Source organism: Dysidea avara, chromosome 11 (assembly GCF_963678975.1).
Source record: "Dysidea avara chromosome 11, odDysAvar1.4, whole genome shotgun sequence".
In the NCBI taxonomy this organism is placed as follows: Eukaryota; Metazoa; Porifera; class Demospongiae; order Dictyoceratida; family Dysideidae; genus Dysidea; species Dysidea avara.
Window position 1 is genome coordinate 19,171,193 of NC_089282.1, and position 16,861 is coordinate 19,188,053.

The window sequence follows — 16,861 nt, forward strand, 5'->3', positions numbered from 1 at the left end:
TAAAGTACAGCTAATCACTAAAGTTTCTGTTTACAAGCATTCTCACACCTATATACAGTCTGAGTGGATGCATCCCTGAAAGCACACCACTAGCTTTGTCTACACACACTCGGCTACAGCTGTAATGTTAATTGTGTGTCCCTGCATGTACCACTTACTCCTATTATTATTTTTCGAGACTGGTAGCTATAGCCAACTAGGCCCTATCTGCATAATATATATACACCTGTTGGAGTTAGCTATAAGAAAGAAAAAAACCTAAGCATGGCATTAGTACATAATAAACACAAAGCAAGACAACATGCATACACACAGTGCAAGGACTGCCCCACAAGCAACGTTGATGACAAGAAATGCCGGATTTTTTCATAGTCTTGAAGGTCTCTAAAGAATGAAGTTCTTAAAATTAATGTTGGAATTCCACAAATTAGTGGCTTTGTTTATACTGCTTTTTATTTTGTACACTTTCATCATGATGGTTTTTCTCTCTCACTAGCTGAGTAAGTTGCTCACTCGTGGTTTATAGCTACCAGATTTGATTTGATTTTTTATTTATAATTCCTCACATGCAGTAGTTGGCAGAGCCGTTCTGTACTGGAGCAACAACAAATCATGCAACAACACAACAGACAACCTTATTTCCTTTGATGAAAGTTTTGTCTTTTGTCCCCAATTTTGGGAATCGGGGCGGGCGGCGCAGTGTTTTGTGTGACCCTCGTGATCCCACATTGCCAAGGCTGCTTTACGATTAGTCTCAGGTTACCAACGTGGTGGAGTTCTAAACTTGGATGAGATAGCTGATTCTGCTTCTCCCGGCCATTGTGTTCGCGATGTTCTGCGGGCTAAACATCCTCCAGCTCAGCCTTTGGATCCTAAGTGTCTTCTACAGCATTGGGCTGACCCACCATCCGTACACCCTGTTATATTCTCTTCTCTTAATGCTGCTGTTATCAGGTCTGCTGCTTTGCGAACATCTGGTGCGGCTGGACCCTCTGGGATCGACGCTCGTGGTTGGCGTCGACTTTGTACCTCATTCCACTCTGCTTCAGGTGAATTGTGTGTTGCAATGTCCTCATTTGCTCGTCGTTTATGTACTGTTTTCCTCTCCCCAGATTTGCTCTCGCCTTTTTTGGTGTGTCGCCTCATTGCTTTGGATAAAAATCCTGGGGTGCGGCCTATTGGTGTGTGCGAGGTTATGAGACGTATTGTTGCTAAGGCTGTGCTGGTCATCCTGCGGGATGACATTCAGGAGGCAGCTGGTTCACACCAACTTTGTGCGGGGCAACTTTCTGGGGCGGAGGCTGCGGTTCATGCTGTCCGAAAGGTTTTTGAGGAAGGAAGCACTGAGGCTGTGTTGCTGGTGGACGCCTCCAATGCCTTTAACTCGCTGAACCGTTTGGTGGCTCTACACAACATCAGACAACTGTGCCCGCCACTTTCCACTATTCTGATCAATATTTATAGGTCTCCAGCCTCTTTGCTTGTTTCTGGGGAGGTTATTTTATCAGAGGAGGGTACTACACAGGGAGACCCACTAGCTATGCCTATGTATGCCCTTGCTACAGTGCCTTTAATCAATCAACTTCATGGGACAGTGGACCAGGTCTGGTATGCTGATGATGCTTGTGCTTGTGGCAGTATACAGGACTTGCTCATCTGGTGGAACCAGCTCTGTATTAAGGGACCTGCTTTTGGCTATTTTGTGAATGCTCCTAAAACTTGGTTAGTTTCTAAGGAAAGGTTCCATTCAATTGCTACTACTCTGTTCTCAGATACTGATGTTCAAATTACTTCTGCGGGCCGTCCCTACCTTGGGGCTGCCATTGGTTCAAACGCTTATGTCCAGGAATTTGTGAGGGACAAGGTTGTTGGTTGGTCAGCAGAGATTACACGGCTTGCCAAGTTCGCACAAGTTCAGCCGCATGCTGCTTATTCCGCTCTCACTCATGGCTTGTCAAGCCATTGGCTCTACCTTTGTCGCACTACTCCAAACATATCAGAGGCTTTACAACCCCTTGAGGACAACATCCGGCTGGTACTTATCCCTACTTTGATGGGTTGCTCTCCACCAAATGACACAATCCGTAAATTATTTGCCCTTCCACCTCGATATGGTGGTTTGGGTATCATAAACCCAACTCTTATTGCAGCTGAGGAGTATTCAGCCTCGTGTCACATTGCTGAGCCTCTTTCACAATTCATTCTGGACCGGGGTATCAATTCGGCTATTGTTAAAACAGAACAGCTATCTCGCAAGTCCGCAATCCGCAATTCCAAATCTTCCAACTATTCGGATAGATCTTCCAGTTTGCGTACCCACTTAGATCCCTCCTCTCAACGCGCTTTAGATCTAGCCTCAGCCAAAGGGGCCTCCAACTGGCTTACCACCCGGCCCCTACAGGAACATGGCTTTGCACTGCATAAGTCCGCGTTTCACGATGCCGTGGCACTACGTTATGGGTGGTCTCCTCAGCGGACTCCTGCTCACTGTGCATGTGGGACTTCCTTTTCAGTGGAGCATGCTTTATCCTGTCCCAAGGGTGGCTTACCTTCTATCCGACACAATGAGATCAGAGATCTAACTGCTACCCTGTTGACTGAAGTATGCTCTCAGGTAGCTGTTGAACCAGAGCTCCAGCCGGTTTCACAGCAGGACTACCCTGCTTCTGCCAATATCCAAGATGGTGCCCGTCTTGACATCGCCATGAATGGTTTTTGGGGTGGAAGAAGTGAAAGATGTTTTGTGGATGTGCGGGTGTTCAACCCTCTGGCTGCTTCTAATGCGTCCTCATCACTGGCCTCCTGTTATCGGAGGCACGAGAACATTAAGAAACGTGCGTATGCTCAGAGAATTCGTGAGGAGGAGCATGCCTCTTTTACCCCCCTGGTAATGTCTGCCTCTGGTGGTCTGGCTCATGAGGCTTCTGTTTTTTATCAACGCTTGGCTCATCAACTTTCAAACAAGTGGGGCGATGATTACTCTGTTGTCATGGGGTGGTTAAGGTGCTGTCTATCTTTTTCTCTCTTGCGGTCCTCCATACAATGCATCCGCGGAGCCCGCTCATCCATCGGTCACTATGTTAAGACTCCCCCAATTGTGGAGCTGATTCGGGCAGAGTCTCAGTTTGCCGTGGACTAAGAAAGTCCCGGTTTGTCCAGCACAGGCCATTTATGTGCTGGGGGTGGTAGGCAAGGGCAGTCCATCAAGCCCGGGTAAAAAAAAAAAAAAAAAAAACATTGCCACTAACCGGGCATTCGTTAAAACCCGGAACGGACCGGGCGAATTTTTTTTTGGACGCACTTCTGACTTAGAAAATTTTTTTCATGTTCTGTGAACTTACCGTTTTTCTTTGTTTTACGGAAAGCAATATTGATGTTTGCGGATAAGGAAGAGATCATATTGAAACTATTAACCCCTGTGTATTAAGTGTGTCGGTCGTCTTCAAAGACGTTGTGAACAAAGGACGAGACCTACCTGGATGGACATTTCTTCACTGCCGTTCGCCTGTCATCTCACAACACTGGCGTGACTCGATGGCTGACTGAAACTTCCGAGTGAAGACCAAGGTGAAGACATGAAAGGATTGAAGGACACTTGTAAGAAGGTGTCACAAGTAATAAAGACAGTTGGGAACTGAATGTGTAGTATGTGACTATTGAGAGCTGTAATGGTAGACTCTGGGTATCTAGATGTTTATAGTGTTGTCTTTACAGCGACCAGAACTGAAGGTCTGCATGCATGTCACTAATTTTACAATATGTAGCTACTCAGTGGATTTGAAAATATTGCTACTGTGTACTAAAGGAATTGTAGTGTTTTTTTGCTATAACATTTGTGGGGCTCCACTACAGCCACTCCAAATAAATTTTCTGTTTCCCATCCACTGCCCGCATCTAGTTACTGTCAGCTCTAACTATTCCATTATTCCGTATTCTTCCATTATTTTCCAGTTATTCTTGCATACTGACAAAGTTGTTTTGAAACAGTGACAACAGCGCTATCAAGTTGGCACAACTTCACGTTTGTGCTATTTTTGCAACTTAAAAAGGAAGGAACAAGCTTAAGCATGCTTTTATGGTTGTGCTAGGCAAATAGTGGCTTGAAAAGCTGCCAATTACCCGAGTGTAATTATGCGGACAGGAAGTAGAGAATTTATTTGAAGTGGCCTTAGCTATATATCTGCATAAGTTAGTGGTGAATATGTAGCAGTTGGTATATTATGGTGAGTAGTGGTGGCAATATTGTGGTAATTCAGTGGCAGCTGGTTCCAACCACTGTGGGCACATCCCCGAATCCTTTAACACTATACCTTGATAGTCAAGCAACCTTGATTATAATTTTAGTTCAGATTTAGCCTTAATAAAATATATAATCTTTTGAGCGTCAAGTTATAGAGGTTTCACTGTACTTGTGTTAGCATTTATTACACTTGTTCACAAAATTGATGCAACAGCTATTCAAACTTGACCACTACTCAGTATAAAACAATGTTTTTTTTTTATTATGACACTGCTTAAATTCGGCCTCAGTTAAAGGTGTGGTGGTGTTTAGCTACATAAAAATGGTACTTGTATTATGCATGAAGTATATAATTATACTTTAGCTAATTAAGGCTTATGACCTAATTAACATGGACATTTTATCATGAGGTGATCTTTCAACAAGGTCTTAAAATACACATGAACTATGTGTGGGACCTACTTGAGTTGGTCACTTTGATATTACTGAGCTTGTGTCGAGTATACCTTAGCTATGTTTGAGACCTAACTACTCAACATGGTCACTGTAATGAGGTGGTCCTATTAATGAGGTCATGTAGTACACTTTAGATCATGTCTAGGATGTACTTGTCATGGTCATTGTAATGAGGTGGTCTTATTAATGAGGTCATGTAGTACACTTTAGATCATGTCTGGGATGTACTTGTCATGGTCATTGTAATGAGGTGGTCTTATTAATGAGGTCATGCAGTACACCTAAGATCATGTTTGGGATGTACTTGACGCTATAATGAGGTGGTCTTGTTAATTAGCTACGTTTGGGACATACTTGACATCCTCACTATAATGAGGTGGTCTTAATGAGGTTGTCAAGTACACCTTAACTATGTTTTGTTACTCAAAACTATGCATTATAAGGTATCACTATGTACCTGTCGTGTTCACGTACTGATTTGGCTTCCACAAACACAAAATCAAACTCATCCTTTGAATTGCTGGCTAAATAGACCACCACATTCTGCTCTTTGTTTTATGGAACTGGAGAGTCTGGTTTCTGCAGCTTTGGCACCATGGCTTTATTGGAAATGATGTTTAGTGAGCTGGAAAACCATGAAGGGCCAGTTGCATATACACAAGAAGCTAGTACAATACTTACGCATTACTGTATATGTATACATGAGACAAACTTGGAGTGTGTGTATGAGGTCTGCAAAATAGTGTACTAGGAAAGGTAAATGCTATCACATTGTTTTAAAAAACTGCTAAAGAGTTTTACTACATAACTATATAATATTGTACATAATAATCACTGACTCGTAGAATATTCTTAACGTCAATGTAGTAATTAATATATGTGACTAGATTTGTTAGCTCCCGTATGTACATACATATGTACATGCTTGTGAAATTCTCAGGTATCACATTAAAGTGTTCAATAATGATAAAGCTATGTCCATCTATACCTTAAATCAACCAGGTTGCTTGAAGACATCTTTCGTTTGACAGCCTTGTACAAAGGCAGCTGAATGTATTGCTAAAGTGGAGCAAGGGAAATTATGTATGGATGTAGCAATCAAGTTGCAGGGTAGTACACCAGAATTGCAGGTTGTGCTAACTAGGTAGATTCAATCAGATATTGCAAATCAATATAATATTATGGGCAAGAATTTTTTTTTTTAATCTATAAAAGTAGTGTGGGCCAGTAGTATCAGTAGATGTGCAGCACGACCTCAATATCCAGCCAATCATTAATGGTTGTTACAATGATGTTCATCTTATCTCGAAATGTGTAGCTGAACTCAATGTGTATGTACACGTCTCCAATGACTGGTTAATTGACTTCATTTTTTGGTCTCATCGTTACCCTTACATGTTTGATTATTGGGTGGAAAAGAGATGGACGTGGTATTTCTTCCTTTGTTGGTGAAATAGCCAGTACAATGATTTGACTGATTCTTGCCAATTATATTGATAGTCCTTATAAATGATCAAACCAAGGCCTTCAAAAATGATTACATGTGGTCTAAAGTATAACTGTGTGATTTAAATCTAAATTTTGAGTCGTAAAGTTAAGTAGTTAGGACTAAGTGTTACTTTACTTCAACGTAAATAACAATCTTGTTCCATCAATGGCCGACTTGTTTTGGGTAGAAAGCCAACAGTTATAATTTCATGACCACGGTCAGCCTAAGCAAATTAGCAATATGCTACCTTTAAATGCCCATTATGTGACCACATTGTGAAATAGGTCTCTTCCAAATTTGATAATTCATAACTGCATACTGGATATAGCTATTAGCATGATGTTTGGTCTAGAGGTGTACCGATATGGGTTTTTGGCATGTATCGATATCCGATATTGGTGCCACCAAAAGAGGCCGATAACCGATAGTCGATCCGATATTTGCATTATAGTTAAAAGTGTACATTTACCTACCCTACAACAACATGTGCATGTATTCATTACTATACTCTGCCTGTGGTGGTACACAGCTTGGGTTTCTATTGTGCAATCCAGACAATTAGGCACCCACAAACATTTTTATGTATACTCCCATGAAGCCTTATACGGATATTTCTGCATTCTAATGGTTGGTGAGAAAGCTGGTACTGTGACAGCAAGTTTCCTTGGTTATCCTGTGACCCTTCTTTTTATTACAAGGTAGCTACTCTATAAATGCTTCATTTATAAGGCCCCTATTTGGTGATTATTAGTTTCTCATCCACCGCCCGCATCCTTCTTAAGCTGCCGCATGGTAAGCCATTATTTACTCTGCGCATGCGCAGAAGAACACGTGATACCAAACTTATAATATGCACTTTGTTTGCCCTTGTAGTACCTGCTCCAAGTCTCCTCGCCCACCAAACTTCAGCAGTAATTAATCTTTTTTTTTTCTTCTTGCTCTCTCTTAAAATAAGTACTTAGCTATATAAGTAAGTTTATTATTATTAAATACACATGTAAGTTTTAAAATTATAGTTCAACTATATACCAAATGTAAATGTATGTAATAACCTTAGCCAGCTAACTTAATTTGATTGTAATTTTATACATTCAATAAATGTAAGTTGTACGTATACTTTTTCTGGCTGTGGGCACCAGTTGCCCACAGACCATTAATGCAGGCCTTGCCTGCATTAAAAAGCAGTTAAAATAAAAATAAAATAAATAAATAATTTTTGTTGATGAACGCTACAATGCACTATATATCACCAGGAGAACTGTTGTTTTCCTTAGCAAATTGCTGCAGTGCCAGTTGCAATCGTGCTCTATTGACTTCATCAAAGCAGGCTTTCAGTTGACTGTCGAAAAACAGTTGTCGATTACGAAAAGTAGAATAGGCTGATGAAGGAAATGTTTGTAGTAAGAAAGAAAGACAATTTGGACAAGGTCTGTACATCAGTGTGTTAATATTATAAAATAATGGCATAATGGTAATACCCTCCCGCCCGCCCGCATCGTAATAATTAGAAAGGCTGGATGAGAAACTAATAATCACCGAATAGGGGCCTAAAGACTGTGTCTGTGATAAGCTTTCCAGCAACAGACAGTAGAATCGCGTGTATTTATATGGCTTCTCGTAACGTAGCGCTTGTTTCAGAGTGAACAATAAGCCATTGGCACTAAAGAGCCACATGAATAATGTAGAAAACCAATGCACAATCCGTTTATGTACAAACTATTGCTACTGTATAAATATCGGTAGCAATATCGGTCCTCCTGCTGTTCTGTACCGATACCGATATTGGTAAAAATTGCCATATTGGTGGCTGATATTATAGCCGATCTGATTATCGGTACACCTCTAGTTTGGTCACAGGTTAGTATTAACATATGTTAATTTGATCATGGATACTGCATTAAGCCTGTGGATCAAGTCACTACCCAGCCTGTGGATCAAGTCACTACCCGGCCTGGGATTTATTCCTGGCCATTCCTATAATTACTAGCTAATTTGTGGTCATTCCAATAATTATTCAAAAGTGAATGAGACCCGCTAAACCTGGACAAAATGTAACCCAAATGATGAAGGCACTTGCAACGTTGGTAAGAATGACAGCATCAGTAACATGAATTCACAATGCAGTATTCAAGGGTGCAGTGCAATTGTAGAACAAAAACAAAATTCTTCTGAGAGCCAAAGATGTGGTACAACACAATATTTAAAACTCTTACAGTGTGGATCCCATTTGTATTTTGCATACTTTGAATGAAGCTAGTAAGGCCACTCCAAATAAATTCTCTGCTTCTCTTGGCAGGCGGTCCATGTATTTCTATTATAAAATTGGCAGCTTTTCAAGTTATTATTTGCCTAAGTACAGCCATAGCAAACAACATAACATTTTCAGCTTGTACCTTCGTCATTTACACTGTAAGAATAACACAAACATGAACAGTGATAACATTCTGACATGTGAGCTGGTAAACCTTACAAATCAATTTTATTAAGCCTGTACAGCATGCAGAAAATAGTGGAAGAATACGGAATAGAACATCTTAGAGCTGGGAATAAAGAGATGCGGGTGGTGGATGTGAAACAGAATTTATTTGGAGTGTTTTAAAGTGAGTGCTAGCCTTTTCATACCCCGGCAGTTGTGAACTTTATTCAATCACACAATACTACGGTACATAGCATAATGAAAAATAATGATGTTAACTTTACACACAACAAACTACTGTGGTCACCACCTGGATACATACATACATAATGACAAGTACAAGATAGCTATAGGTAGTCAGAGTGTATACAGCAAACATGGATATTGTAGTCACATACTACGCATTCAGTTCCCAACTGTCTTTATTACTTGTGACACCTTCTTACAAGTGTCCTTCTATCCTTTCATGCCTTCACCTTGGCCTTCACTCGGAAGTTTTCAGCCATCGAGTCACGCCAGTGTTGTGAGATGACAGGCGGACGGCAGGGAAGAAACGTCCATTCAGGTAAGTCTCGTACATTGTTCACAACATCTTTGAAGACGACTAACACACTTAATACACAGGGGCTAATAGTTTCAGTGTGACCTTTTCCATAGATTATAGAGGGGAAGAATCTATGCCTTTTCCTTCTCCGCAAATAATGTTGCTTTCCGTAAAACAAAGAAAAACGGTAAGTTCACAAAACATGAAAAATTTTCTAAGTCAGAAGTGCCTCCAAAAAAAAATTCGCCCGGTCCGGTCCAGTCCAGTCCGTTCCGGGTTTTAACGAAGGCCATTTATGAAATACTTGGGCAGTGTTCTCAGGTATTGTTTGCAGTTGGGTGGAGCCAACTGACTTGGTGGGAGAGTTCTGAGTGTGTATTGTTTACAGCTGGGTGGATCCAACTTGGTTGGAGAGTTCCAGGTGGATTGTTTACAGCAGTCTGTTGTCTCTTGTGTTAAAATTATAGAGTACCCTAAGCCACAAAAATGAATGTGAACAAGACAGTGGAAAATTGCTACCAGAATATTTTCTGTTTAGTTGGTATAATGAAAATCACATTTGCTATATAGATAGGCAGGTTATATAGAGCCGGTACTGGATACACTGTTTTGCCGGCTATTTTGCCGGCAGTGGAGGGTATAATGGGATTTACTAAGTTCACTCGATTCCATGCCACCAGGGTATCACTCTTTTCACCCTATTTCATAACCCTACAGAACTTAGACAAAAAACCGACGGTGAACCAAAAGGGCGAAAAAAATAGTGCAATATTGACTTAAGGGGGATCGAACCCAGGATCCCAGTGTGATGGTCCAGTGTGCTACCGATTATGCTACCGCTGCTAGCTCCCTTGATTCCCTTCTTTTGTATTTTATAAATGTGATTTGACATACCGGGGCATCCAATCGAGTGAACTTAGCGAATCTCAGGGTATAATACTTAGAATGTTACGTGCATTAAAAAAAAACTTGTACAAAAAACCTAAGAAAGCGAAAATAAAAGTTGTCTAAGCGAGGGTTCGAACCCGGGCATCCGTACTCATAAGCAATGTTTGTAACGATTATACCACCGGTGCTGCAGCTAGTCATATTATTTAGTTTCTACGTTATAAACATCCGACTGAAGATAACAAGAGTGAAGAAGAAACCAAAGCTGAACTCTAGCCTACCCCTAACGCTAAGGAACTACTTTTCGCATCCCCTAAAGTTGAATGCTCGGGGCAACCTACTAGACGCGTGCCCTAAAGTTGAATGCTCGGGGCAACCTACTAGTGCCGGCACAGTAGTCGTTAGTGTTTGCAAACCGGTACCGGCTAAATATACACTTCGATATAGACATGTGTGGTGAAATCTGCCTTATTATATATAGTATGTGACCACCTGTTTAGAAAGTCCATCTTGGATTCACTATAATCCACATGTCAAAAGCAGCTACATACCCCCACTTATATTAATTTAGCTGGCCTAAAGGTGACCGATTCTTACCGTGTGTGCTATCATGCATTTTCTGTCTGTATACATGACCTTTCGTCTTTATTAGTGTTTTGATCAGCCAAAAGGACAATGTAAACGATGTGGCGAAATAGTAACTATTTCTGTACTCCGAAACCACTTAAGAAACTGGTATGTACAAATAGCATTACTTTGTGTGTTTCCATGCATTTATGTTATATAATGCATGCGGCTACAGTGGTTCAAGTATGCAAGACATTGATGCTGTGTCAAGAAATTCACCGGTATGGATAAGGAGTAGCTACCTGTAAACTAATGCAATTGCAATTTTTTTTCTTAGGTTGATGATATCAGCAAACCAGGACCATCAAGGGTTAGTCCATTCTATTATATCTTAATTGACACTGTTAGTCCGTTGCATTTACTTATTGATTAAAGTGTTATGTACTATTTGAATTGGATGATGTGTACGCACATGCTGGTTTCAAAAGAATTATAATACACACAAGGCATACAGATGCGTATCACCTAGCTATAGTAATTAACCAAGTAGGGATGGACAATTATTATCGTGATATCGTGATTATTTTGTTGGCAATAATCAACATCGTCTAATTTTCATCATACAGTGATAATCGAAATTGGCTGAATAATCGTAATAATCAAGGAGTTTTCAAAAAGAATAATCATTTATCTTATTTTTGTCGTTTAGTTAAATATTTTAGTTTTTTTTGGTACAGTGGTTAAGTGGACAATAATTGTGATATCTCATGACAATAATCGTATGGCAAAAATGTCAATACCACCCATACCTATAACCAAGTGGTTTGGCATACAGAAGGATTTGTATAAAGTCATTCAGTATGCCTTGTAAAGTACACCAGGAAATTCATTTGTGAAAAAATTAACAATTGAGTATTTGGTAATGCATATGCCACATAAAGCCTTGCTGCTGCTGCTGCTTGGGAAATGAGGCTTCATGTTGGTAAGGTTTTGTTAAATGGGATGGGAAAACTATGACATACTTAATGGGCCAAGTACTTGTTTTAATGCCATATACCCTCTTTGGTCCTTACAACAATGATATGTACTTAAATTGTTCCTGCTTCCAATTGCAACCTTCTCTGGTGTCTTTCAGCCCTGTATAATCTTGAGATAGCTGTTATTTCATATTTGAATATAATGTAGAGTTACTCCAGAAGTTACCTTTATGATGCCGATCAAGGATTTGAAGCACATGACAAAGTAAATTAAACACCAATGGTACGTTTATGTTTGTATGCATACGACTTCTGTAGCTGAAGGAAGTAGAGGACTCAAAGAAGATGGAGTATGTATTGGGCATTGTTTATGTATCATATGCTTTCATTTTTGTTTTCAGTGGTGCACTTACTTTACATGATGTCATTATGGAATTGTCAAGCCAAACCTCAGGTAATGGAATCCAGCAGGTACAAGTTAGACGAGAAAATGTTTTGGACGATATGATCCGGGAGGTTGGAAAGAAGAGTTTCAACTGTAACTGTTCCAATATGAAAACCTGGTTTGTGGGAGAGTTAGGGATAGATTATGGAGGTCTTACAAGAGAGTTGTGGAGTCTTCTTGCCAAAGAAATCAAATTCAAGTTATGTACTGGAAAGTCGCCAAATATGTCACTAAAGCCAAATCCAATGAAGCTACAGGTAAAATTGATCAGCAATTGTACTCTAGTGGGCTGGTCCCCTAACACTGTCCCTGTCCAGTAAATTAAAATAAATAATTATAAATATAATACTAATTACACTGATATGTACTATGATGTACTATGATGAGGTAACAGTGTTTAATAATGTTTTATTTAGATTGACTATATTGTAGTCAACAGTCTGTTGTGTTATTAGTCATGTTATGTGTATTATAGGAAGAGTATTTCAGAAAGATAGGATTGCTAATGGGCCTTTCATTTATCCATGGTGGCTCTGGCTTCCCTTTTTTTACTCCTGAAATATACCGATACATCAGCAAAAGTACAGGGTGTATACCAGGAAACTCTGTGCAAGAAGTATGAAATCTACCAACAAAAAACCAAGCTGTGAAAATAGTATAGCTTTTAGTTTATGGAAAATGTGACAAAAGTGTAAATGGTTACATAGTTTTATTATAATATCACTGCAGCCATTTCAATGCAGTATCATTAATATCACTGGTATGTTTCTTGGCTATCATCACCTTTATGTTAACGACTGTTTAAAGGTTACATACTTTTTCACATCTTGGTTGTTTTGGTTAATGTTATTTCTGTTGTACACTTTTATTTTCTGTTCCACCCCATTGTTTTGTTTTCTAATTAGGCATGTCCAGTCCCATTAATTTGCAAAGGAATTAAAATAGCTAAGTGTTTGCAAGGGTGTGTGATTATTGTGTATTAACGTATCTTAATGGTACTAACTTGTTGATTTTTTAAACGAGGCAGGCACCCATAGCTGGTTGTGGGCATGCACTTGGTTTTTTGTTTTTTTTGCTTGTTTTCAGAAAAATGTGTATGAGTGTTTGTATATTTGTTTGCCTTTCCACACCCACATGAGCAAAACATTGTAAGTCAAAAAAGCAGTAAGAAATTAAAGCCATGTAGCACCTGTATTTAGCTTTCAGGCAGATAAGCTTTAGTTTCAGGTGGATGATTGTTGCTGGGGAAGTGGATTGCTAAAGACATTATGAATGCCTTTCACAATGAGTTATACAAGTGTAAAACAACCGAAAATGGTGTATCTAGCCTTGCAGGCTATCAAGAATAGCAAAACTCTTTGAGGTGAAAGGTAGTCTGGTGACAGCCACATTCAGTACCTGTGCCAGCCTTACGAAAAACTGGTGCGTCCAATCAGATCGCTTAGTGACCAATTAACAACATTCTATGACGTTATTCCCGATTTACCCACTGATTATGGCAAGCTTCTTATGTCTTTTCCACAACCAGCACAAATATAAGGGTTTATAGAGGAAATAGATGTCATTCAAGTGCAAGTACAGTAGCTATCGCGCTCTGTTACCGGAAATTGACCACGTGTTTCACGCGTATTCAAATTTAATTGCATTCCATCTGCACAGGTACTGAATGCGGCTGTCACCAGACCCTCACACTACGCGCGCAGGTCAGCTGCACCAGACTAGGTGAAAGGAGGCGTGTGCTGTATTTATACAACATAAAGAAGGGCAACCTTGAGGCTTTCTCTTAACAGTTTGTGTCAGAAAACACAACAGACAAGCTATAAAACAGTTGAGAAGATACTTCTGTGTGTAATTGTGGTTAAAAGTAATTTACATGAATCACGCTTTCTTAGCAGTGGCATTGTCACAAAGCATCACAATATACAGTTACTAACAAAATTAGCAATGGCATGAAGCTAAACTAAATAATATACATGGTTGATTATTAAGGAATAGTATATAAACTGCATGCATATGTGGACTTGGTTTTTAGAAGTAGCGTAACATAAATAGATTTAGCTAAATTGTTTGTATATATAACAAATTTATGTGCATGGCATCAGCTTCCCTCAAGTCCTGCGACATCCATGTGTTCACCAAACATTCCTGGATTCCATTATTTCTCTGTTATGTAACCAAAGTGGAGGAAAGTTTCAGCCTTTTGTGATGAATAGTCTTTGAGTTATAGCGCTAGATGGTTGTAACAGGAATAAACTTGATATATTACTGGCACTTATATAATCAATCATAAATCACGACTGAAACAAGCTGTGAAGGCAGGGTTTGGCTTAGTCCATTCAACATGAACTGGCACATTGATCAAGATACCCTGTACATCTTCGTGCAGACAAAGAACAAAAAGACCATTCCAACATTGATGCTGATAACAGTGGTAAACTTTATTTCTACCATATCATAAATAAGCGCCCATAACACACGTTCCATACACTTTATGAACACGGAACCAAGATTTTCTTACTCCCCATGAACAGGAGAATCTGGTGGTGTGTAGGTTTTGTTGATGTGAGCTTTTGTTTCAGCACATACTGAAGCAATTAAAATATGCGTATAATTTTTATGTACCACATGCACTTTTACCCAGTTCAATTTTAAGCAAAGTATAATTTTGCAAAATACAAAAAAAAACGGTTTTCGCTCAGTGGATCACATAAGCAAACCACATCTATTTTAGCTATTAGTTTAGTCATTGCGGTTCATGTACAGTACTTATTTTGTGTGCTTTCCTTTTAATTATAAATGCATGGACTTATACACCCTACGTATTTTAAAGTACTGTACTTTTTAGCCCTATGCAATGACAAAGCAGCAACATGATGACTGTGTTCTAAATAGTGTAAACTCTGATGTCGGCTTGTTCTAAGTAGTTCAGAAAATTTCCCTGAGTGAAGTAGACAGTACCACATTGTTTCATAAGTGCATCAGTTCCAGTGGTGCCTGTCATGTCTATAAAGTAAGCTAATGGTAAGGCATTGTAAAGGAAGTAAAGAAAGACTGAAAGAAAGTGATTAACTGTGTGGATGCTACTATCAAGATTCACCATTTGAGTTGATAGTGTCAGTGCCCTCACCAAGACGTAAGGCCAGATAATATAATATAGTGGCCTCTGGTCAGTCTCTGGAAGCTTAAGAACTGTACAGTGATCTTATATTGGGATCAAACCTGCCTTTTTAAACCAGCTTTCCGTAGTTGAGTTCCAGAGGATGCATGCATCATAACCCTATTATGCATGCTACATAATCAAGCAGTGTGCTAGGTGTTAAAGCATGTTAAAAGCTAGGGAAGATATGTTTTCTACTGATGTAAGACCCCCAGAATAAATTTTATTTAGATCTATTCTAAAATATTGGTTGATATTTAACTATTTCAGATGACACACATATGATCGACTTTCTTTGATTCAACTACTGTATTTCTATATTTATAAACCGTTAAAAATATTTTGTCGAAGCTAGTATCCGACAAAAATTAATTACGTGAAAAAATTTTACTAACGTAATATTTGAGAAGTTGAATAAATTCGGTTAACTACTTTCTGGCTATCTGGATTGAGGCTTGGCCATTGCCGTGTCAAGCATATGTCTTTGCTGCAGTCTTAAAAACAAAGGCCTCCCTCATCCTAGGAGAGAGGGGAGCTGTTTTCGTCTATTTCACCGCATATTGGTAATGATGCCATTCCGTGATAGACAGCTACTACAGGACACATTTAATTTAAATGAAGTATATATGCACATATGCATCTAGCTACAGCAATTCCACTCCAGTTAATTGCTTGATTTGTGACGGACAACTTCTGAATCTGGGGTGCAGCCTCCATGGAATGGAGACGCCACACTTCAGTTTCGCTGCTTGTCAGCTCCTATATACAAAAAAGGCCGTACAGAATTAATAAAGTTACGTAATTCATTGTTAAAAAATTTTCGTTGCTTGAGGAAATCAGTGAAAATTGTTTAACACGAAAATTAAACTCGGGAAAATTTCTCGCAGCTTATATATATTTATAGAAATACGGTACTTGTGTTTTGATGCTCAATAGTGTATATGTGGGGAGACTGTTTGTGCAAACTGACTTCAGTGTGCACACTTCTTGAATGTGTTTTCTTCTGTTGCAGAGTAGTCATGTAGCTATCAAAGCTGAACTAGATGATGTAATTGTGGGACTGGCAGATGCCGGTGTGCTAAATGCTATAAGAGATCATTCAGAGTTGTTCAAACGACTTTTTGTGTACCAAAATGATCCTTTGACAGCAGGTACAGAACAAAAAAGTCATTTTATACATTAATCTAATGTTAAATAGATCAAGTGATCCAGGTTTTTGCAAGGAAAGTGTTTTCTAGTGAGGGGTCAAATGATCTTCAACGGGAAAAGACAACGTACATTTATTTTACTGACTTACTAGAAGAAATGGAAGGTATACAGCTTGATGTTTGTTGTTAAAAATCTAACTTTACAAGGGTATGACATTTTTAGAAGGAGATCTCAGTCTAGCATTACGATTTTTTACTGGTTCTGAACGAATACCACCAGAAGGGTTTGCCGAGTGTACTTTGTACTTCAATGCCAACAACAAGTACCCAACAGCCTCTACCTGTGGATCAAACCTCACTTTGCCTACAAAGTATGTTGACAAATATGAAGAGTTTAAACGAAATATGATATATGGATTTAAACATAACAGAGGCTATGGTTATTCGTAGTTACTGAACAGTGTGTAGTGTAGAACAGAACAGTGTGTAGTATGCTTATTACGTGGTTTTAAAGTTTATAATTTATTCTGTGAC

General features: G+C 39.2%; 2 protein-coding genes across 3 annotated transcripts; both read left to right on the plus strand.

Annotated features, from left to right (window-relative positions):
- The first annotated feature begins 742 nt into the window (after window positions 1-742).
- On the plus strand, window positions 743-3,235 carry LOC136239303 (uncharacterized). The gene is made up of 2 exons (XM_066030029.1): window positions 743-1,049; window positions 1,113-3,235. Exon 2 carries the CDS (start codon window positions 1,196-1,198, stop codon window positions 3,137-3,139), a length of 1,944 nt encoding a protein of 647 aa, XP_065886101.1. The 5' UTR covers window positions 743-1,049; window positions 1,113-1,195; the 3' UTR covers window positions 3,140-3,235.
- Window positions 3,236-3,364: 129 nt separating this feature from the next.
- LOC136238812 (E3 ubiquitin-protein ligase Itchy homolog) lies at window positions 3,365-16,861 on the plus strand. Of its 2 annotated transcripts, none has more exons than XM_066029413.1 (11): window positions 3,365-3,614; window positions 10,686-10,768; window positions 10,836-10,881; window positions 10,938-10,970; window positions 11,786-11,842; window positions 11,896-11,927; window positions 11,979-12,279; window positions 12,498-12,638; window positions 16,192-16,330; window positions 16,378-16,491; window positions 16,551-16,861. In XM_066029413.1, the coding sequence occupies exons 1-11, from the start codon at window positions 3,576-3,578 to the stop codon at window positions 16,775-16,777; spliced, it is 1,212 nt and encodes a 403-aa protein (XP_065885485.1). In that variant the 5' UTR covers window positions 3,365-3,575; the 3' UTR covers window positions 16,778-16,861. The 2 variants fall into 2 exon arrangements, with proteins under 2 accessions (XP_065885485.1, XP_065885486.1); XM_066029414.1 differs by having other exon boundaries at window positions 3,365-3,567.

Bases quoted from the DNA above. Each gene is read 5' to 3' on its own strand.
- LOC136239303 (XM_066030029.1), top strand. From the start codon at position 1,196: ATGAGACGTATTGTTGCTAAGGCTGTGCTGGTCATCCTGCGGGATGAC.
- LOC136238812 (XM_066029413.1), top strand. From the start codon at position 3,576: ATGAAAGGATTGAAGGACACTTGTAAGAAGGTGTCACAA. The intron at 12,639-16,191 runs GTATGAAATCTA...CTTCTGTTGCAG, and splicing joins CAGGAAACTCTGTGCAAGAA to AGTAGTCATGTAGCTATCAA. The intron at 16,331-16,377 runs GTACAGAACAAA...AATGTTAAATAG, and splicing joins AAATGATCCTTTGACAGCAG to ATCAAGTGATCCAGGTTTTT.